Source organism: Sebastes umbrosus, chromosome 24 (assembly GCF_015220745.1).
Source record: "Sebastes umbrosus isolate fSebUmb1 chromosome 24, fSebUmb1.pri, whole genome shotgun sequence".
Taxonomy (NCBI): domain Eukaryota; kingdom Metazoa; phylum Chordata; class Actinopteri; order Perciformes; family Sebastidae; genus Sebastes; species Sebastes umbrosus.
In genome coordinates, this window is record NC_051292.1 from 757,152 (window position 1) to 778,968 (window position 21,817).

Genomic DNA, 21,817 nt, shown 5'->3' on the forward strand with positions numbered 1-21,817 from the left:
TATCACACTTACACAGAGGCCTCAAAGTCTCCACTGATGATAGACTCCATCAGCTGTTCAGTAACTTTGGTGGTGATTTACCTGATGACAGAAAAACAAAAGATACCATAGAGTCACTCTACAGAGACTCTACTGGAGGCTGGAAAAGTACTTTCACCTATTATGCATGTTCTTCAGGTGAAGAAAACAACCTAAAACGTTGTTTAAAGTTATTATTCTCTTAAAAGGACACTAGTATTGAACATCAACCAACAATAAGACAGTACAGGACAATGCTCTCTTTAATAAAGCTGCAAATATACAACATTATTTATTCCATGGGTCTCTGTCAATGCAACTAAACATTTTAGGTGTGATTAGTACATTAATACTATACATTTACACAGCATTGTATTTTTATACATCCATATTTATGGAAGGCACTATAATAAGTTTCATTTTGTCCTTATGTATGTATTTATTTATTTGGTGGAAGAACCTCTAACTTCACTGCTTACTCCTGAAAACGAACAAGCTACGTTGCTAAGATAGTTTAAGATGCTATAACAGTTAGTCACAAGCTCCCCATAACCGTTACTAGTACAAACTAGGATCATATTTACTTTAATTACCCCTAAAAATGGAATATTTCATTGTTTTGTTCCTCAAAACGTATTTAAACCAACATCGGAGCTGGACATAAAGAAATGATATATATATCCGTGTTGTATATATCCATCTGTCGTTCATCTCCGTACATACAACACAGTTCAACATTGTATAAAGCTAAAATGCTGTGTGTACTATATTTACACTGTATCCCAAAAACATGCATCATTCTGTGACATTTGATGTTTTTGCACAAATTGATGATGTCACTATCATCTCCTCTCTCTGTAATCCTCCAGAGGTGTAACCCCCCATCCATTTCTAACACCTGAGCTCATTGGTATGCATTGCTCCCGGGTCTGACCCAGGTTGTATCTGAATTGTCCTGACCAGGGTTCAACCCGGGTTGACTGGCTTGGTTTGAATTGACAAAAGGAGGGTTGGACCAGGGTAGGTTAACCCTGGTCACACCTTGGTCATTGGTGTGAAAAGGGTATAAGTCACATCCGACTGTTCCTTTCAAAATAAAACCCAGCCACACTTACAGGAAATAACAAAATTAAAAGCCATCAAACAAAATTCACCTAATGCCATTTTTTTTTTTTTTTTACATATCCTTCACAAAACTAACGACATGGGTGATTTTACAGTTTTGATCGTGGATTAACGCTCTGCCATGCTGTCTGAACAGACATGAATATTTCTTTCATATAGTGAGAAGCACTTTGGGAAGAGCTGGGATGTTAGTTAACTGAAAAAGTCCTAAATCTTAAATAGGTGAGCTACTAAAGTAATGAAATAAGATACTGGAGGCCTATTTATAACCATATCATCCACAGGTATATTTCCTTTAAAGTCTTTGTACAATGATAAGTGGAAACAAAGGGTTAAGCCTGCATGGTCTCTTCCTCTTAATCTACCTTAAAGCACTGTTTTGTTCTTCTCTTCTTCCTTGTTCTTACCTGTATGGCACAGTGACAGCTTCTTATCCTTCAGTGAAGTTTAGTGGGTTTCTCTCTGTGTTGGGAGGTTGATGTTTTCATAAATCCAACAGTCCAGCCTCACGCACAATGTCTCAGCGTTTCCTGGTCTGTCTTACTTTCACTTTAGCTGCAGAAGCACACATCCTGTATGAAGAAGAGCTCTCACATCCACAAGATGCCACTATTGGACCAGAAGACACAAACCGAGAGATGAAATCCAGACTCACAACAGGACTACAATCTAAAACAGAAGTTATCCTTTAGTTAATATTGTGTGTTTTAAATGACTAAATTCATTTAAAGTTCAATAAATGCTGTTTCTTATGTAAGAAATCAACCACTTCCTGTTGGTTTATTCAAGTGTGCTACTAGTATACTTCTTTAAACCTAAAATAAGAGAGTATACTTTCAGTTGACTTTTTATGTATTCATCAGATATACTTAACAAAAGTATACTTAAGTATACTTGGCTCATGCTGACAAGAATACAGAAAAGTCTAAGTATATTTGGCTTATAGGCCAACTTGTATTTAATCTTCTGATCGAGATATACTTACAGTAAGTATAATTCAGTATTCTTGAGTCATAGACTTGAGTCCCTGTCTGTGATAAAAAGTGGGCTAAAAGTGTACTTGCAGTATAAAAACTATGAAACTAGTAGTTTACTGAGAGTATACTTTACAGTGTACTTTCATAAACCTTAAAGTGGGCTACAAGTATAAAACTAGTAAACTATCAGTATACTTATAGTATAGTTGCAGTACAAAATAAAACGTAGGTGTAAACTAGTTGTGTACTCAAAGTTTACTATTCATACACTTAAAAGTACACTTAAAAGTATACTTTTATAAACTAAAAAGTGGCCAATTTAGTCCCAAGAAGTATTCAACAAGAAGTAATCAACATGTGTATGTCCAACAAGCCACTCTTTACTGTTATAAATGACATAAATGTTTCTTCTGTACTTTTACTATGGAGTCAAACTTTTCCCCCCAACAGACAATACTGTGAATTAAAGTATCAGTGATCTTCTAGATTGTTTTTAGTGACATAAATTCCTATTCTAACTATTTTTGTGCATCATGAAACTTACAGATATTTGCACGTCCACACAGAGGAGGTGTTCCCTTTAGACAAGTGGGCGGTCCTGCTGTGTTAGTGTGTTCAGAGGTTAAAGCTTCCTCTCACACATGTCAGCACCAGAAGCAGAGGAAACACATTCCTGTTGGAAGACAGAGGCAGACAAATTAAAGATCCTTTCACTCAGGTCAGAGGAGATGGCTGAGAAGAAAGCCATCTTGTTCAACTTCTGGGGAGTTGCTGTCTCTTCCAGACCTCATGACGTTTTCCACAAGTTGGAGGAGTTGCATAACCTGCCAGGGTAAGGAGAGAGACGGCTGTTACGCAACATCTGTGCACTGTTAAAAAAACCTTACCAAAAAGTAGTACACTTCAAGTTTATTTATTAAGTATACTTAAGTAAACTTCAAGTATATATTTACCAAGTATACTTTATGTAATAAGTATACTAGTATACCTTTAAGTATACTACTTTAATACTTCTTTGGACTAAATTGACCCACTTTTTAATTTATAAAAGTATACTTTTATGTGTACTTTAAGTGAAAACTAAACTATAAAGTAAATTAATAGTTTACTGAGAGTATATTTTACAGTGTACTCATAAGCTAAAAAGTGGGCTACAAGTATAAAACTAGTAAACTATCATTATACTTATAGTATAGTTGCAGTACAAAGTAAAACTTAGTTGTAAACTAGTTGTGTACTCAAAGTTTACTATTCATACACTTAAAGTACACTTAAAGTACACTTAAAAGTACACTTAAAAGTATACTTTTATAAACTAAAAAGTGGCCAATTTAGTTCCAAGAAGTATTAACTACTACATAAAGTATACCTGGGAAATATATACTTGAACTTTACTTAAGTATACTTCATAAAATAAACTTGAAGTATACTAGTTTTTCGTGAGGGTAACTATATGCAACCCATGTCCCACATTGTCCCACATTGTCCCACATTGTCCCACATTTGGTTTGTCTGGATCCGGTCAGCCTAGTGACACCCTATGAGACTAGGGTTTGTTCGTTTATGTTTAACTTCCCTTTAATGTCACCATGTAGACTCGTATTACAGACGTATTCATGTTTAAATGTCTTTAATCATGTCTCTCTGTGCTTTTCAGTGGTTTTCTGTCCGGCGTGGCGTCCCAGAAGGACGGCGCCATGAGCCGGGCAGAGAGAGGTCAGATGACCCTTTCTCAGGTGGGTCATGTCATGAGCTATAAAATAATCTACTTTTGATTTACTGCTTCACTTCACTTGTTTCTGTCACTGATGGTGGCTGAATATGAAACCTTTCCTGGGCCCCTTTACTGCCTCCTTCATCCTTGAATCTGTGTTTATCTGTGTGTGTGTGTGTGTGTGTGTGTGTGTGTGTTTGTGTGTGTGTGTGTGTGTGTGTGTGTGTGTGTGTGTGTGTGTGTGTGTGTGTGTGTGTGTGTGTGTGTGTGTGTGTGTGTGTGTGTGTGTGTAGATGATCCCAGCCTTCGGGGCAGAGTGTGTGAAGGAGGCCGAGGTCAAGGGTGTGACCCTGCCGTCTGATTGGTCAGTGAGAGGCCTGCTGGAGGAGCTCAGAGCGGTGATGATGGACGTCCAACCAGCCGTGCTGAAGACCGCTGCCAGCCTGCGTCACAGTGGTACACACGTGCAATCACTGAATCTGTACACAAAACACATAGAGCAGTGGAAGCGGCCCGTGGGCCTCTAACTAAATCTTTTAGCAGACTTACGAAAGCTGAAGTTTTCCTTTTAATTGTTTGCATCAAAACCTTTTACATGATTCTTCATAAATCTATAGATAATGTAAATACAAGGCTTTTTCCTCCCGTCCCATCAGGGCTACTGACAGCTGTTCTGGCCAATCACTGGCTAGATGACGGCGTGGCTGGAGACGGTCCAGCCCGCCTCCTCTCTCTGCTGGGCGGCCACTTTGACCTGGTCCTCCAGTCCTGCCGCTCAGGTCACATGGTCCCAGAGCCTGCCATGTTCAGCTCCGCTCTGCAGCACCTGGGAGTGACATCACAACAGGTAGGACTGTATATCGTACTGTCCCCACAGTGTTGCATGATGGGAGAATACTGTTGAACTTGGATGTTGAATTAGACTAGAGGTAAACTCCAATCAGAACAGTATGTCCAGCATGTCCGTCTCCTTTCAGGCTCTGTGGTTGGATGCAGATGAGGAAGGTGTGAAGGCAGCAGAGGGAGCGGGAATGAAGGCCATCTTGGTGGAAAATCTGGATGACGCTCTGAACAAACTGGCCAACTTTACTGGAGTTCAGGTGTGGACCAGAACAGTTTTATCTTTTACTTCTGGACGTTGGATACAAACAAAAACAAATAAAAAACATTGCATCCAAAATGATGAATAAATGCAGCCTTGAATGTAATTTATAAAATATAAAAATAAAGCTAACATTGTGGTGATGCAGGAAAAGAATATGAACTAAACATCAGCTGGTGCTGGAGGAAAGGTCATGTTGTTACCTAAATCCTCAGACAGCTGTTGGGCTAACATTAGCAAGGTAACATCCAAACGTGAATATGTGTTTCAGGCTGTTGGAGCAGAGAGTCCTCCAGCATCCTGCAGACCTGATGAAGTGTCTCATGGATACGTCACCATCAGGGTAATAATCTGCATCAGTGTCAACACCTGATATCTCTTTAGGAAATCATGGAAGTAACACACAGTTTAAATGGGATTTTCTTGAGACATTAGTAATAATAATTCCTCTTTGTGTGTGTGTGTGTGCGTGTGCGTGTGTGTGTGCGTGTGTGTGTGTGTGTGTGTGTGTGTGTGTGTGTGTGTGTGTGTGTGTGTGTGTGTGTGTGTGTGTGTGTGTGCGTGTGTGTGTGTGTGTGTCAGCCTGGTGTGAGGACTCATTATGTTGAAATGGGCTCAGGTCCACCAGTTGTGCTGTGTCACGGCTTCCCTGAGAGCTGGTACTCCTGGAGGTACCAGGTAACATCCCAACACTGCTAAAGACAAATACTACATTCATGCTCACAGTTATTTTTAAGATGAACGTCCTCCTCTCTGTCTCTGGAAGATCCCAGCCGTGGCAGCAGCAGGATTCAGGGTGTTGGCTCTGGACATGAAGGGATACGGAGAGTCCACAGCACCCCCAGGTGAGCTACCAAACAAAGAGCACCGTAATAATTATTTAGAAATAATCAAGAGATAAACTACATTGGGTACATACTCAAAGGAATACGGAAGAGTATTATAGGGCCAGGCATAAACGAGAGGAGGAGGATTTTATTTATTTATTTAGCATTTCGAGAGTTAAGTTGAAATGTCAAGAATAAAGTCAAAATACCATTTCAAGATTAAGTCAAAGTGTTGAGAATAAACTGGGATTATAATAATAATACTACTTTTACTTAAGTAAGGTTTTGAATGCAAGACTTTAACTTGTGTGGTATCAGTACTTTTACTGAAGTAAAGGATCTGAATACTTCTTCCCCTGCTGCATTTTAACACGTGTTTTTCATGGAAGAATGAAACAGTAAATTCATACTTTAACGGTTGTGTTTCCACTCACAGACATAGAGGAATATTCTCAGGAGCAGCTTTGCAAGGTAAAAACTACTCAGATATTTAAAGAAACAGACATTAGGTGTTGAGGATGATTGTGCTCCCTACACTTTACATCCTCATCAAGGATAACAAACCATCTCCCAAAGGCATACCATCATGAAGACAGTTTGAATTATATTTAAGCTGACTTGCTACCAATGTTTGTTATTGTTACAGTCATGCAACTTAATTTGCAGTAAGACATGTACTATTTAATTATGTTTACATAGAATAATATTAAATGCCATAAAACATGTTTTTCTCCAGGATTTAATCACATTTATGGACAAAATGGTGAGTAAATAACATACAACACACAGTAATTCATGTTAGATTAAATGATGAAACATTGGCATTATTTAATAATGTAATATATAATAATGTATGTACGTTTCTATGTAGTTCATTGCAATTTGACAACAAACTTCAGATTGCAGATGCAGATGGTTTTCTCACTTTATTTGTTGTCCATGTTGCAGTCGATGCCACAGGTCACCCTGGTGGGTCACGACTGGGGCGGTGCTCTGGTGTGGACCATGGCTCAGTATTACCCTGAGAGAGTCAGGTGAACACACACACACACACACACACACACACACACACACACAGAGATATTCAGTGGTACTCAGATACTTTATAGGTGTAGTACAACGTGTTTGTTGTTGTGTGTGAAGGGCTGTGGCGTCTCTGAACACTCCTCTGTTCCGTGCGGATCCTTCTGTAAGTCCAGCAGAGAAACTGAAGGCTGTTCCCATATTTGATTACCAGCTCTACTTCCAAAAACCTGTAAGTCTGCCTGCAGCATGCTTACACGCTAACATGCTTATACAGGTGATCTTTCAGGTGCAGCTTCATACTCATTTACTCTCATACTCCACTACATCTCAGAGTTAAGTACTGAACTGTTTACTGCAGTACATTTTTACAGATTACAGTTTTATATACTCTTCCTGTCCAGCGAAAAACATGTATCTCCAGATGTGTTGATTTTCACTGTAGTAAGGTTCTGGATGCAGTACTTTTACTTGTAGTGGAGTATCCTCACAGTGTGGTATTAGTACTTTCACTTGATGGTTTTGAATGCAGTACTTTTAGTGAAGTATCCTCACAGTGTGGGATAAGTACTTTTACTTGTGTGCTTTAAATAAACACATAAGTGAACCACTCCTTCAAGTATTTCTTGTTTCTCTGTGCACGTGACAATAAAGCATAATACAAACTGTAAACGTGTGTGTGTGTGTGTGTGTGTGTGTGTTGCAGGGCGTAGCAGAGGCCGAGCTGGAGAAAGACTTGGAGAGGACGTTCAAGATTTTCTTTTTCAGCAGTGCTGAAGCGGTGAGGACACACACACACACACACACACACACACACATGATATCCAGCGCGTAGCGGTAGAAAACAGACTAATAAATCCATGTTTTTCTCTCAGGAGAGGCGTCCTGCTATCAGCACTGCAGGAGTCTGTGCTCGAGGTGAATATCACGTCTTAAAGGCACTTTTGAGAGTAAAGTGACCACTGACCTGTGCTGTCTGTGTGGTGTCACAGGTGGTCTTTTTGTGGGTCTGCCGGAGCAGATTCCCCGCAGCTGCATGCTGACGGAGGCCGACCTGCAGTACTACGTCAGCCAGTACAAAGAGCGAGGCTTCAGGTCGCACACCTAACACACTATTTCATTCACACCAAAACTCAACCCTCTCACTAACATTTTAAGCTTCCAGGTGTGAAAATGTTTAAGTTGGTCTAAAACCTTAGCTCTGAGTTCATGCATTGGTTTTCTTATTGATTACCAAGATAGATTCACCGTGATGGATAACAGATACTGACTGTTTGTGCAATACTGTCATTATTGCCTTTAAACTATACTTTTCACAAAATATTATTATTTAATTCTTATTTTACCATTTTGGCATTTAACATTTAATAGATCCCACTTCTCAGCATTCTTTATTTACTTATTTGCACTCTGGTTATTTATGTATTTTGCAAGTTTTCATGCAAATATTTGTACATATTTCTTAATATTCTCATTTTCTTATTTTTATTTTAGTACTTACTTATATTTCTTTAAATATATTGTGTTTATATTGTAGCATTATATATATATATATATATAATTTACATGCTACATACTCCTTTATTTCTATTTTCTTACAAGAGCAACTGTATTTCTGATTCTGATCAGGGGATCTATCTATTGTATAATCACCTGAAAATACCAATCGTGTGTTTTCGTTACCTTAGAATGAGCCGTTTATATTTATATAGTATACAGAGCCGATCATCTTCACGGGTGGCCAAATCCAACGTACAGCTTCTGTTAATATTATATCTAAATTATGTAACTTATCTTATGTCACCTTCTATTTCCACCAAAATAATCAAAAAAAGACAATAATCATTAGGTGCAGCCGGATTTTGACCGATGTAGTCAACATTTTGGGTGTTTTTGTGCAAAAAACGACAAGGAATTGTATCATTATGAGAATGAGAATTACTCTCCAGTGAGTCAATAATCATCTTTGGTTCGTTTCACAGGAGGCCGTTGAATTGGTATCGAAACGGGGATTTGAACTGGAGGTGGATGTGCTCTCGTCCCACCGGAAAGGTTCGTTACAGAGCACAAAAAGCTACATGTACACTAAAACCTGGTTTATACACATCCTGGGAAAATATTCAGTAAAAACCTTCAGAATATAGACAGGAATGAAACTGGAAAGTTTGGTGGATGTAAGTGTAAGATTTCTGGCTCAAAGTATGAGAGAAAAACTCACTTTGAGAAAACGGCCTTTAAAGATATAGATTGTATAGACACTACAGGTGAATAAGATAAAACATTTAACTAATAGATATCACCATGAAACTTCCCCAGTTGATTACTGACATTATGTATTACAAGTTTTCTCAAATGTTATGTTTAAATATGTAAATGAGGCGTTATCTAATACTAACTTTTGGTGAATTTAGCAGAAATCTATTTAGCAGACTATTTTCAGCGGCGGATTAATCCACATAAATGATGTAAGCTTTTAAGGTTGACTTTGTGTGTGTGTGTGTGTGTGTGTGTGTGTTAGCTGCTGATGCCTGCTCTGATGGTGACGACAGGTAAAGACCAGGTGCTGCTGCCGGCCTTCTCCAAGGGGATGGAGGACCTGGTGAGAAAAACAAAAACAGCAGCATGATTATCAATCAGTCCTTCCTGAAGACAGTAGTGATGGTAGATGTACTGGAAATGAATCTGACGTCTCTGTTTATGGACTGCAGATCCCGAACCTGAGCAGAGGACACATTGAGGAGTGTGGACACTGGACTCAGATGGAAAGGCCAGCCGAGACAAACGGCATCCTGATATCGTGGCTCAAAGAAACACTGACGAAGGCCGGAGGCGTTGCCGTGGCACCCAAACTGTGAAGGCGGGAGGATGAAGTCAGAAGAATAAATGATAAATTAAAGAGCTTTTGTGTCTGATTTGAGCAAAATTAAAAACTTTTGTCAAAAACTGAAACAATGAATGAATTATTATATTAGTCAATTAATAGAGAGCTACAGGAATGAGGCATTTCCTGTTCCCACGTCTCAAAGTCGATGGGTTCATTGAATGGGTTTTTAGTTAGATGCCTGAAATAAGTTCTGTGGTTAACACAAGCTGAAGAGATTTAAACATTTTGTTCTACGATATAAAATACCCCACTTGTGAGTTTTGAAGCCTTTACGTGTCTTTAAAAAGGCGGTTACTAACAAGTGTCTAAATGAGACTACTAACGCCAACTCGTCCTCCTTTACAGCCTCGTTGTGTTTACTCACGCTCATGTGACCGTGGTGTAGTTGGTTTATTGCCTAACGTTAGCTTTTAACTTCTGGTGATTGCATTCACACTTCAAGAATCATAAAAGTGGTGTCCATTTGTGGAGATTATCTTAATGAACAAAACGTGTAAGTATCATAAACGTGTGTTTGCCACAGAGATCATTTTCTGCAATAATCCAAAATCCATTGATAAAAATCCCATTGGCTTTTTGTGGAGGGAACCAGGGAGATGCTAACCTCCTGTTGGCCTCAAAACAGCCAAAACCCAAGATGGAGACGGTCTGTTGGTCAGACAAAATAACACATTTGAAGATTTCCTCTTTGAATTATGATGAACATTTTCACTATTTTCTAACATTTATTTTAAAGAAAACAATAATCAATAAATCAGGTATCTAATTGCAGCGAAGGAGCTCGTTGTTGTTTCTGGATTTTTAACAATGAAGACATTTTTTTTTCAGAAAACCCAAACAGAAGACAATGTAAGACAAAAGATTGTACGACCGCTCCCAATAACTTTATTTGTAAAGTAAAGATTGACAATAAAAAGTTGTTAAACTTCTTTTTTTTTTATAATAATGAAATAATAAGAAAAGGAACAGTGAGATGATAAAATGATAATTAAAACTGAAATAAATGAAACCAAGAAGTTGTTTAATTATGAACTATAGCTTCTTTAGTTCAAAGTTTAGCAGGCAGCATTTATCTTTGGCTGAAAACAATTTGATTAAATATGCAGCAATTACAAATACATGCAAAAATTACAGAGGAACATATAAAATAAAATCCTAAAAAGGACAAAGATGTGGATATTTAGGATTTCTACAATACAGTCTAAATATTTTGAGAAAAAAGTCACAATATATACAGAGATTATCTTGTTAAATCATGACTTTATCCTTTTCTTGTCAAATTAATTTATGTAAAATATTACGACTTTTTCTTGTAATATGACCTTTTCTCAGAATCATTACTTTTACATTTTTTCTCAACAGTAGCACTAATACCCAGTTGAATTATTCTGGAAATAAAGTTTAACATTAGCAACTAATCCACCCAATCCAAACATTTATTTTCCTATATATACGCAAACTTTTTCTTGAATTATTATTAAAAAAATATGTCTTTTTCTCTTAATCACGTAACCTTCTTCTTGAAATCAGGAGAACGATGTCGCCCTCCTGTGGTCGAGATGGGAACTGAACATAAAGCAGTTTTCACAGTTTTTTCTCCTCAAACAGTTTCTTCCAGGCCGGCATGATGTGTTCATAAATCCTCTCTATCTGGAACACACAGACACACATTTAAACAGACGTATACACAGCGACCAAAGACTGATCGCCAGTTTTTATTTGAACAGTTTTTAGAATCCCACAGAAGTAAAAGTCTAATTTAGTTCTTTAAAAACTAAAGATTTGATCAAGTTTTTCTTCTTCTTTTCCAACTTGTTCCTGAACTGGTTCTCCACAGACACACAGATGTTTTCACAGCTCACTGAGCCTCTGAGCATTCTGGTTGTTTAGGCATTTATGGGTGAATTTAATCCTGTCAAATTTAACCCTCTGAGACCCACAGTAGAGCCGTTTTAGTCTTTCTTAAGGAGGTACAGGGTCTTTAGGGGGAGATAGCAGGTCAGCAGTAGATGTCACATAGTAGTGGTGTACATCATCTGAAAGCTGGGAACCTGAAGATTAATTTAAGATGCAGCTCAGCACTGTGTGTCAAGATGTTCTGGTGTATAAGGGCTAAGAACATAATAATAGAAGTATACGATGTCCATCCCCATGCTCTATTATGTCTCATACGTTGTTGCAGCAATTTTGGGGTTGATACCATTTGTTACACAGATTCTGTGCTAAATTTAACAATTCTTTACCACTGGAGAATTGATAAAAATGATCAATAATCCCTCCAAAATACCACATTAAGACACCTAGAGCTTGAGGAACACCAGAGAAAAAGACATGCTGTGATTTGGGATCAAAAACGGTTTATAAAATTATTTAAAGTCATATATTTTACTTATAAAATGATCTTAAGTCATATATCTTTTACTAATAACATTATAAAAAGTCATATTTTGTACTTATAAAATTATAAAAAGTCATTTTCTACTTATAAAATTGGCTTGTAACCGGAAGTTCGGCTGACATGCAATAAGCCCAGTTTCCGGTTACATCCTACAAAATAAAACTTATAAAAGACGTGATTGTCGTTTTATTTCAGTTTGAATGCTTCGCTGACAGAATTACGATAAGATTTACTCTGACTTCACTGTAGTGCAGTTAAACTTTCTTCTCCTACTAACCAAAAGTGAGAGAACATTCATTTAGGAGGAAAGTAGCTTTAGCTTCGTTAGCTTCTGCTCATAATGTAAACTAATTGTGACGTACTACGGCGGCCCTGAAGACTCAACAGACTGAAAACACAAACGCTAATCGATAGAGTCGATGGACTGAGAGAAGATGATCGTCGGGTTTAGCTGAGCCTGCTATCTTCTAATATTAGCTCTGATTATTTACTTTATGTAATATCAGTAATATTAAATGTAAAGGTAAACTAGCTACAGCCTCAGGTAAATCTAAATAATATCATTTAGAAAAGGAGTTTTAACGCCCTCCAGTGGACACGGTCGGTAACTACAACTGCATTAATATCAAGTTAGAGGAATTACATATAGGCTATTACTTCCGGTTACATCCTACAAAATAAAAGAGAAAGCGATGTAGTTACGCACTTTGTCCACAGGAGGGCAGTGTGGTTATGATTTTAATTATATCTTTTATAAGTTTTATTTTGAATGATGATCAGAAGTCTTGTAGTTTACCTATACAATGATCTTAAGTCATATTTCTTACTTAAAACATTATTTAAAGTCATATTTTTTACTTATAAAATGATATAGTCATATTTTTTACTTAAAAAATGATCCAAAGTCATATTCTTCACTTATAAAATTATCTTAAGTCACATTTTCTACCTATAAAATTATGTAAAGTCATATTTATTTACTTATAAAGTGATCTAAAGTCATATTTTCTACTTATAAAATTATCTAAAGTCATATTTTGTACCTATAAAGTGATCTAAAGTCATATTTTCTACTTATAAAATTATCTAAAGTCATATTTTGTACCTATAAAGTGATCTAAAGTCATATTTTCTACTTATAAAATTATCTAAAGTCATATTTTGTACCTATAAAGTGATCTAAAGTCATATTTTCTACTTATAAAATTATCCAAAGTCATATTTTTTACTTATAAAATTATCTTAAGTCATATTTTCTACCTATAAAATTATGTAAAGTCATATTTCTTTACTTATGAAGTGATCTAAAGTCATATTTTCTACTTATAAAATGGTCTAGTCATTTTCTTTTACCTATAAAAGTGATCTAAAGTCATATTTTTTACATATAAAATTTTATAGTTATATTTTTTACTTAAAAAATGATTTAGTCATATTTTTTTACTTATAAAGTGATATAAAGTCATATTTTTACTCATAAAATGATTTAAAGTCATATTTTGTACCTATAAAGTGATCTAAAGTCATATTTTCTACTTATAAAATTATCCAAAGTCATATTTTTTACATATAAAATTTTATAGTCATATTTTTTACTTACAAAATTATATAGTCATATTCTTTTACTTATAAAATGATTTAAAGTCGTATTTTTTACTTATAAAATTATATTAAGTCATATTTTTTACTTATAAATTGATTTAAAGTCATATATCTTTTACTAATAAAATTATAAAGTCATATTTTTTACTTATAAAATTATAAAAAATCATATTTTCTACTTATAAAATTATCTAAAGTCATATTTTTTTTACCTATAAAGTGATCTAAAGTCATATTTTCTACTTATAAAATTATCTAAAGTCATATTTTTTTACCTATAAAGTGATCTAAAGTCATATTTTCTACTTATAAAATTATCCAGTCATATTTTTTACTTACAAAGTGATCAAAAGTCATATTTTTTACTTATAAATTGATTTAAAGTCATATTTTTTTTACTAATAACATTATAAAAAGTCATATTTTTTACTTATAAAATTATAAAAAGTCATATATTTTTTACTTATAAAATTATAAAAAGTCATATTTTTTACTTATAAAATTGGCTTGTAACCGGAAGTTCGGCTGACATGCAATAAGCCCAGTTTCCGGTTACATCCTACAAAATAAAACTTATAAAAGAAGTGATTGTCGTTTTATTTCAGTTTGAATGCTTCGCTGACAGAATTACGATAAGATTTACTCTGACTTCACTGTAGTGCAGTTAAACTTTCTTCTCCTACTAACCAAAAGTGAGAGAACATTCATTTAGGAGGAAAGTAGCTTTAGCTTCGTTAGCTTCTGCTCATAATGTAAACTAATTGTGACGTACTACGGCGGCCCTGAAGACTCAACAGACTGAAAACACAAACGCTAATCGATAGAGTCGATGGACTGAGAGAAGATGATCGTCGGGTTTAGCTGAGCCTGCTATCTTCTAATATTAGCTCTGATTGTTTACTTTATGTAATATCAGTAATATTTAAATGTAAAGGTAAACTAGCTACAGCCTCAGGTAAATCTAAATAATATCATTTAGAAAAGGAGTTTTAACGCCCTCCAGTGGACACGGTCGGTAACTACAACGACATTAATATCAAGTTAGAGGAATTACATATAGGCTATTATTTCCGGTTACATCCTACAAAATAAAAGAGAAAGAGATGTACTTACGCACTTTGTCCACAGGAGGGCAGTGTGGTTATGATTTTAATTATAATGATTGTGTCTAACTACAGCTGTTTAGGGTTATCAATAGATCTGATTATTACAGGAGATGCTTGGACAGATTCAGTAGAGACGGTGAATATATTTTATCGGTACATTTGATCAGTAATCTGAGCCGCGCTGTTATTTCCTTGTTTTTTTAAAGGGAGTTCTGCTGATAGAGTCACCAGCTCAGAGCAGGACTGTGGTTCATCACCTGCTTTAATCGTAATTTGTTGACTCCATCCTTCTGGTTATCACCACAGTTTATTTTGTAACCGCCTGCTCCCGCGGGATCCCAGTCCTGATGGCGTCCTCTAAAGCCGACCGCTGCACACATCGACGCAACTCACGGCTCGTATTAAGACATTGTCATTCTTAAAGTAACGGTACTAATAAAACGGGGTGTCGTACCGTTTTTAATGGCAGGGTATCGCCATACCTTTCTAGTATCGGTGTACCGTGCAACGCTACCGCTGACTTGAATCGACAGCTTCAACAACAACAGAACAATAAAGACATATTTCAGGTGTCTTTTGAGTGGGATCAGCTGCTCCTGACTGACCTGAGAGGAGTCCGATGAGCAGCATCACCACCCATCCCGACCAGGCGTCCAGCAGGCTCTTGATCAACTCCCACATGGACTCTTTACTCTTACTGGTGATCTGGTAGACAAACAACACGGAGAGTTTGCATTGCCTAGCTGAGAAGATTTTGTAAGAATCACAGGCCAAATACAGAGACAAAAGAGAGCTTTTTAAACATAGTGAAGTTTTAATGTGCTGCCCAGACCTTGCGGTGGCGGTCCGTGTCTCTGGATTTCTCCCTCAGCCAGTCGATGGTGTGGAAGTCTTCATACGTGCCCACGTCAGGAAAAGGCTCGTCCAGGAAGTCCATCAAGTTTCCAGCTCCGTTCATCTCCTCTGTGGGCGTGGCGCTGGTGACTCCTGGTAGAGAGAGCGAACATCTGAACATCAGTACAACCCTGTTTACTGTAATCAAATGATGTCAGCCTCTAACTTAACTCTGAAATATAGATTTCCCTTCACTCTTCCACCTCTCTAAAGAGGGAAAGCATGTTGGATGTGATTTCTCCATCAGTCTAATCAGTCCACCTCTCCACCATTGAAGAAACTGGAAGATTTGGCTGTTTGTTATTGTTGTTTTCTTATGTTTTGCAGAAATTGTTGCAGGATAATTTCCAGACAGATAAAGAAGAATACAACATGCAACTATTTTGATATTCGATTAATCATTAAAATAATGTTTAAATGGCGTTTCCAGCCTGTTTATATCATATTAAACTGAATATCTTTGGAGTTAAGTTACCATCCTCTCCTCTAGCTGAGTTAGCATCCTCTCCTCTAGCTGAGTTACCATCCCTCCTCTAGCTGAGTTACCATCCTCTCCTCTAGCTGAGTTACCATCCCTCCTCTAGCTGAGTTACCATCCTCTCCTCTAGCTGAGTTACCATCCCTCCTCTAGCTGAGTTAGCATCTTCACCTCTAGCTGAGTTACCATAGTTAACATCCTCTCCTCTAGCTGAGTTAGCATCCTCTCCTCTAGCTGAGTTAACATCCTCTCCTCTAGCTGAGTTACCATAGTTACCATCCTCTCCTCTAGCTGAGTTACCATCCTCTCCTCTAGCTGAGTTACCATAGTTACCATCCTCTCCTCTAGCTGAGTTACCATCCTCTCCTCTAGCTGAGTCAACATAGTTACCATCCTCTCCTCTAGCTGAGTTACCATCCTCTCCTCTAGCTGAGTTAACATCCTCTCCTCTAGCTGAGTTACCATAGTTACCATCCTCTCCTCTAGCTGAGTTACCATCCTCTCCTCTAGCTGAGTTACCATAGTTAACATCCTCTCCTCTAGCTGAGTTACCATAGTTACCATCCTCTCCTCTAGCTGAGTTACCATCCTCTCCTCTAGCTGAGTTAACATCCTCTCCTCTAGCTGAGTTAACATCCTCTCCTCTAGCTGAGTTACCATCCTCTCCTCTAGCTGAGTTACCATCCTCTCCTCTAGCTGAGTTAGCATCCTCTCCTCTAGCTGAGTTACCATCCTCTCCTCTAGCTGAGTTAACATCCTCTCCTCTAGCTGAGTTAACATCCTCTCCTCTAGCTGAGTTAGCATCTTCACCTCTAGATAAGTTACCATAGTTACCATCCTCTCCTCTAGCTGAGTTACCATAGTTAACATCCTCTCCTCTAGCTGAGTTACCATAGTTACCATCCTCTCCTCTAGCTGAGTTAGCATCCTCTCCTCTAGCTGAGTTAACATCCTCTCCTCTAGCTGAGTTACCATAGTTACCATCCTCTCCTCTAGCTGAGTTAACATCCTCTCCTCTAGCTGAGTTACCATCCCTCCTCTAGCTGAGTTAGCATCTTCACCTCTAGATAAGTTACCATAGTTACCATCCTCTCCTCTAGCTGAGTTACCATAGTTACCATCCTCTCCTCTAGCTGAGTTAACATCCTCTCCTCTAGCTGAGTTAACATCCTCTCCTCTAGCTGAGTTAACATCCTCTCCTCTAGCTGAGTTACCATAGTTACCATCCTCTCCTCTAGCTGAGTTACCATCCTCTCCTCTAGCTGAGTTACCATCCCTCCTCTAGCTGAGTTAGCATCTTCACCTCTAGATAAGTTACCATAGTTACCATCCTCTCCTCTAGCTGAGTTACCATAGTTACCATCCTCTCCTCTAGCTGAGTTAGCATCCTCTCCTCTAGCTGAGTTAGCATCCTCTCCTCTAGCTGAGTTAACATCCTCTCCTCTAGCTGAGTTACCATAGTTACCATCCTCTCCTCTAGCTGAGTTACCATCCTCTCCTCTAGCTGAGTTAACATCCTCTCCTCTAGCTGAGTCAACATAGTTACCATCCTCTCCTCTAGCTGAGTTACCATCCTCTCCTCTAGCTGAGTTAACATCCTCTCCTCTAGCTGAGTTACCATCCTCTCCTCTAGCTGAGTTAACATCCTCTCCTCTAGCTGAGTTACCATCCTCTCCTCTAGCTGAGTTAACATCCTCTCCTCTAGCTGAGTTAACATCCTCTCCTCTAGCTGAGTTACCATCCTCTCCTCTAGCTGAGTCAACATCCTCTCCTCTAGCTGAGTCAACATAGTTACCATCCTCTCCTCTAGCTGAGTTACCATCCTCTCCTCTAGCTGAGTTAACATCCTCTCCTCTAGCTGAGTTACCATCCCTCCTCTAGCTGAGTTAGCATCTTCACCTCTAGATAAGTTACCATAGTTACCATCCTCTCCTCTAGCTGAGTTACCATAGTTACCATCCTCTCCTCTAGCTGAGTTAACATCCTCTCCTCTAGCTGAGTTAACATCCTCTCCTCTAGCTGAGTTAACATCCTCTCCTCTAGCTGAGTTACCATAGTTACCATCCTCTCCTCTAGCTGAGTTAACATCCTCTCCTCTAGCTGAGTTACCATCCTCTCCTCTAGCTGAGTTACCATCCCTCCTCTAGCTGAGTTAGCATCCCTCCTCTAGCTGAGTTACCATCCTCTCCTCTAGCTGAGTTACCATCCCTCCTCTAGCTGAGTTAGCATCTTCACCTCTAGCTGAGTTACCATAGTTAACATCCTCTCCTCTAGCTGAGTTACCATCCTCTCCTCTAGCTGAGTTAGCATCCTCTCCTCTAGCTGAGTTAACATCCTCTCCTCTAGCTGAGTTACCATAGTTACCATCCTCTCCTCTAGCTGAGTTACCATCCTCTCCTCTAGCTGAGTTACCATAGTTACCATCCTCTCCTCTAGCTGAGTTACCATCCTCTCCTCTAGCTGAGTCAACATAGTTACCATCCTCTCCTCTAGCTGAGTTACCATCCTCTCCTCTAGCTGAGTTAACATCCTCTCCTCTAGCTGAGTTACCATAGTTACCATCCTCTCCTCTAGCTGAGTTACCATCCTCTCCTCTAGCTGAGTTACCATAGTTAACATCCTCTCCTCTAGCTGAGTTACCATAGTTACCATCCTCTCCTCTAGCTGAGTTACCATCCTCTCCTCTAGCTGAGTTACCATCCTCTCCTCTAGCTGAGTTAACATCCTCTCCTCTAGCTGAGTTACCATCCTCTCCTCTAGCTGAGTTACCATCCTCTCCTCTAGCTGAGTTAGCATCCTCTCCTCTAGCTGAGTTACCATCCTCTCCTCTAGCTGAGTTAACATCCTCTCCTCTAGCTGAGTTAACATCCTCTCCTCTAGCTGAGTTAGCATCTTCACCTCTAGATAAGTTACCATAGTTACCATCCTCTCCTCTAGCTGAGTTACCATAGTTAACATCCTCTCCTCTAGCTGAGTTACCATAGTTACCATCCTCTCCTCTAGCTGAGTTAGCATCCTCTCCTCTAGCTGAGTTAACATCCTCTCCTCTAGCTGAGTTACCATAGTTACCATCCTCTCCTCTAGCTGAGTTAACATCCTCTCCTCTAGCTGAGTTACCATCCCTCCTCTAGCTGAGTTAGCATCTTCACCTCTAGATAAGTTACCATAGTTACCATCCTCTCCTCTAGCTGAGTTACCATAGTTACCATCCTCTCCTCTAGCTGAGTTAACATCCTCTCCTCTAGCTGAGTTAACATCCTCTCCTCTAGCTGAGTTAACATCCTCTCCTCTAGCTGAGTTACCATAGTTACCATCCTCTCCTCTAGCTGAGTTACCATCCTCTCCTCTAGCTGAGTTACCATCCCTCCTCTAGCTGAGTTAGCATCTTCACCTCTAGATAAGTTACCATAGTTACCATCCTCTCCTCTAGCTGAGTTACCATAGTTAACATCCTCTCCTCTAGCTGAGTTAGCATCCTCTCCTCTAGCTGAGTTAGCATCCTCTCCTCTAGCTGAGTTAACATCCTCTCCTCTAGCTGAGTTACCATAGTTACCATCCTCTCCTCTAGCTGAGTTACCATCCTCTCCTCTAGCTGAGTTAACATCCTCTCCTCTAGCTGAGTTACCATCCTCTCCTCTAGCTGAGTCAACATAGTTACCATCCTCTCCTCTAGCTGAGTTACCATCCTCTCCTCTAGCTGAGTTAACATCCTCTCCTCTAGCTGAGTTACCATCCTCTCCTCTAGCTGAGTTACCATCCTCTCCTCTAGCTGAGTCAACATCCTCTCCTCTAGCTGAGTCAACATAGTTACCATCCTCTCCTCTAGCTGAGTTACCATCCTCTCCTCTAGCTGAGTTAACATCCTCTCCTCTAGCTGAGTTACCATCCTCTCCTCTAGCTGAGTTAACATCCTCTCCTCTAGCTGAGTTAACATCCTCTCCTCTAGCTGAGTTACCATCCTCTCCTCTAGCTGAGTCAACATCCTCTCCTCTAGCTGAGTCAACATAGTTACCATCCTCTCCTCTAGCTGAGTTACCATCCTCTCCTCTAGCTGAGTTAACATCCTCTCCTCTAGCTGAGTTACCATCCTCTCCTCTAGCTGAGTTAACATCCTCTCCTCTAGCTGAGTTACCATCCCTCCTCTAGCTGAGTTAGCATCTTCACCTCTAGATAAGTTACCATAGTTACCATCCTCTCCTCTAGCTGAGTTACCATAGTTACCATCCTCTTCCTCTAGCTGAGTTAACATCCTCTCCTCTAGCTGAGTTAACATCCTCTCCTCTAGCTGAGTTAACATCCTCTCCTCTAGCTGAGTTACCATAGTTACCATCCTATCCTCTAGCTGAGTTAACATCCTCTCCTCTAGCTGAGTTACCATCCTCTCCTCTAGCTGAGTTACCATCCCTCCTCTAGCTGAGTTAGCATCTTCACCTCTAGATAAGTTACCATAGTTACCATCCTCTTCCTCTAGCTGAGTTACCATAGTTAACATCCTCTCCTCTAGCTGAGTTAGCATCCTCTCCTCTAGCTGAGTTAGCATCCTCTCCTCTAGCTGAGTTAACATCCTCTCCTCTAGCTGAGTTACCATAGTTACCATCCTCTCCTCTAGCTGAGTTACCATCCTCTCCTCTAGCTGAGTTAACATCCTCTCCTCTAGCTGAGTCAACATAGTTACCATCCTCTCCTCTAGCTGAGTTACCATCCTCTCCTCTAGCTGAGTTAACATCCTCTCCTCTAGCTGAGTTACCATCCTCTCCTCTAGCTGAGTTAACATCCTCTCCTCTAGCTGAGTCAACATCCTGTCCTCTAGCTGAGTTAACATCCTCTCCTCTAGCTGAGTTACCATCCTCTCCTCTAGCTGAGTTAGCATCCTCTCCTCTAGCTGAGTTAACATCCTCTCCTCTAGCTGAGTTACCATAGTTACCATCCTCTCCTCTAGCTGAGTTAACATCCTCTCCTCTAGCTGAGTTAACATCCTCTCCTCTAGCTGAGTTACCATCCTCTCCTCTAGCTGAGTTACCATCCCTCCTCTAGCTGAGTTAGCATCTTCACCTCTAGATAAGTTACCATAGTTACCATCCTCTCCTCTAGCTGAGTTACCATAGTTAACATCCTCTCCTCTAGCTGAGTTAGCATCCTCTCCTCTAGCTGAGTTAGCATCCTCTCCTCTAGCTGAGTTAACATCCTCTCCTCTAGCTGAGTTACCATAGTTACCATCCTCTCCTCTAGCTGAGTTACCATCCTCTCCTCTAGCTGAGTTAACATCCTCTCCTCTAGCTGAGTCAACATAGTTACCATCCTCTCCTCTAGCTGAGTTACCATCCTCTCCTCTAGCTGAGTTAACATCCTCTCCTCTAGCTGAGTTACCATCCTCTCCTCTAGCTGAGTCAACATCCTCTCCTCTAGCTGAGTCAACATAGTTACCATCCTCTCCTCTAGCTGAGTTACCATCCTCTCCTCTAGCTGAGTTAACATCCTCTCCTCTAGCTGAGTTACCATCCTCTCCTCTAGCTGAGTTAACATCCTCTCCTCTAGCTGAGTTACCATAGTTACCATCCTCTCCTCTAGCTGAGTTACCATCCTCTCCTCTAGCTGAGTTACCATCCTCTCCTCTAGCTGAGTTAGCATCCTCTCCTCTAGCTGAGTTACCATCCTCTCCTCTAGCTGAG

At 39.3% G+C, this 21,817-nt stretch overlaps 2 protein-coding genes and 1 long non-coding RNA gene across 3 annotated transcripts in view; 1 reads left to right on the top strand and 2 right to left on the bottom strand.

Moving 5' to 3' along the window:
• Positions 1-15,767, bottom strand: part of LOC119483661 (H(+)/Cl(-) exchange transporter 4) — a 46,621-nt gene extending 30,854 nt beyond the window's left edge. Inside the window, exons 1-2 of the mRNA XM_037762015.1 lie at positions 15,609-15,767; positions 15,382-15,481 (exon numbers count right to left, since the gene is read on the bottom strand). Coding sequence (XP_037617943.1) covers positions 15,382-15,481; positions 15,609-15,734 — 226 coding nt within the window. The 5' untranslated portion in view covers positions 15,735-15,767. The remainder of the gene's footprint in view (positions 1-15,381; positions 15,482-15,608) is intronic.
• On the bottom strand, positions 51-2,692 carry LOC119483665. The gene is made up of 3 exons (XR_005205765.1): positions 2,665-2,692; positions 1,551-1,752; positions 51-81 (listed from the first exon to the last, which is right to left on the bottom strand). It is a non-coding gene; the product is annotated as an uncharacterized LOC119483665 (long non-coding RNA).
• On the top strand, positions 2,737-9,663 carry LOC119483657 (bifunctional epoxide hydrolase 2-like). The gene is made up of 18 exons (XM_037762011.1): positions 2,737-2,952; positions 3,778-3,856; positions 4,128-4,290; positions 4,491-4,681; positions 4,812-4,934; positions 5,208-5,279; positions 5,519-5,614; positions 5,703-5,781; positions 6,200-6,234; positions 6,500-6,526; positions 6,712-6,797; positions 6,907-7,018; positions 7,493-7,567; positions 7,662-7,704; positions 7,779-7,881; positions 8,769-8,838; positions 9,305-9,385; positions 9,495-9,663. Exons 1-18 carry the CDS (start codon positions 2,762-2,764, stop codon positions 9,639-9,641), a joined length of 1,773 nt encoding a protein of 590 aa, XP_037617939.1. The 5' UTR covers positions 2,737-2,761; the 3' UTR covers positions 9,642-9,663.
• Positions 15,768-21,817: the final 6,050 nt, after the last annotated feature.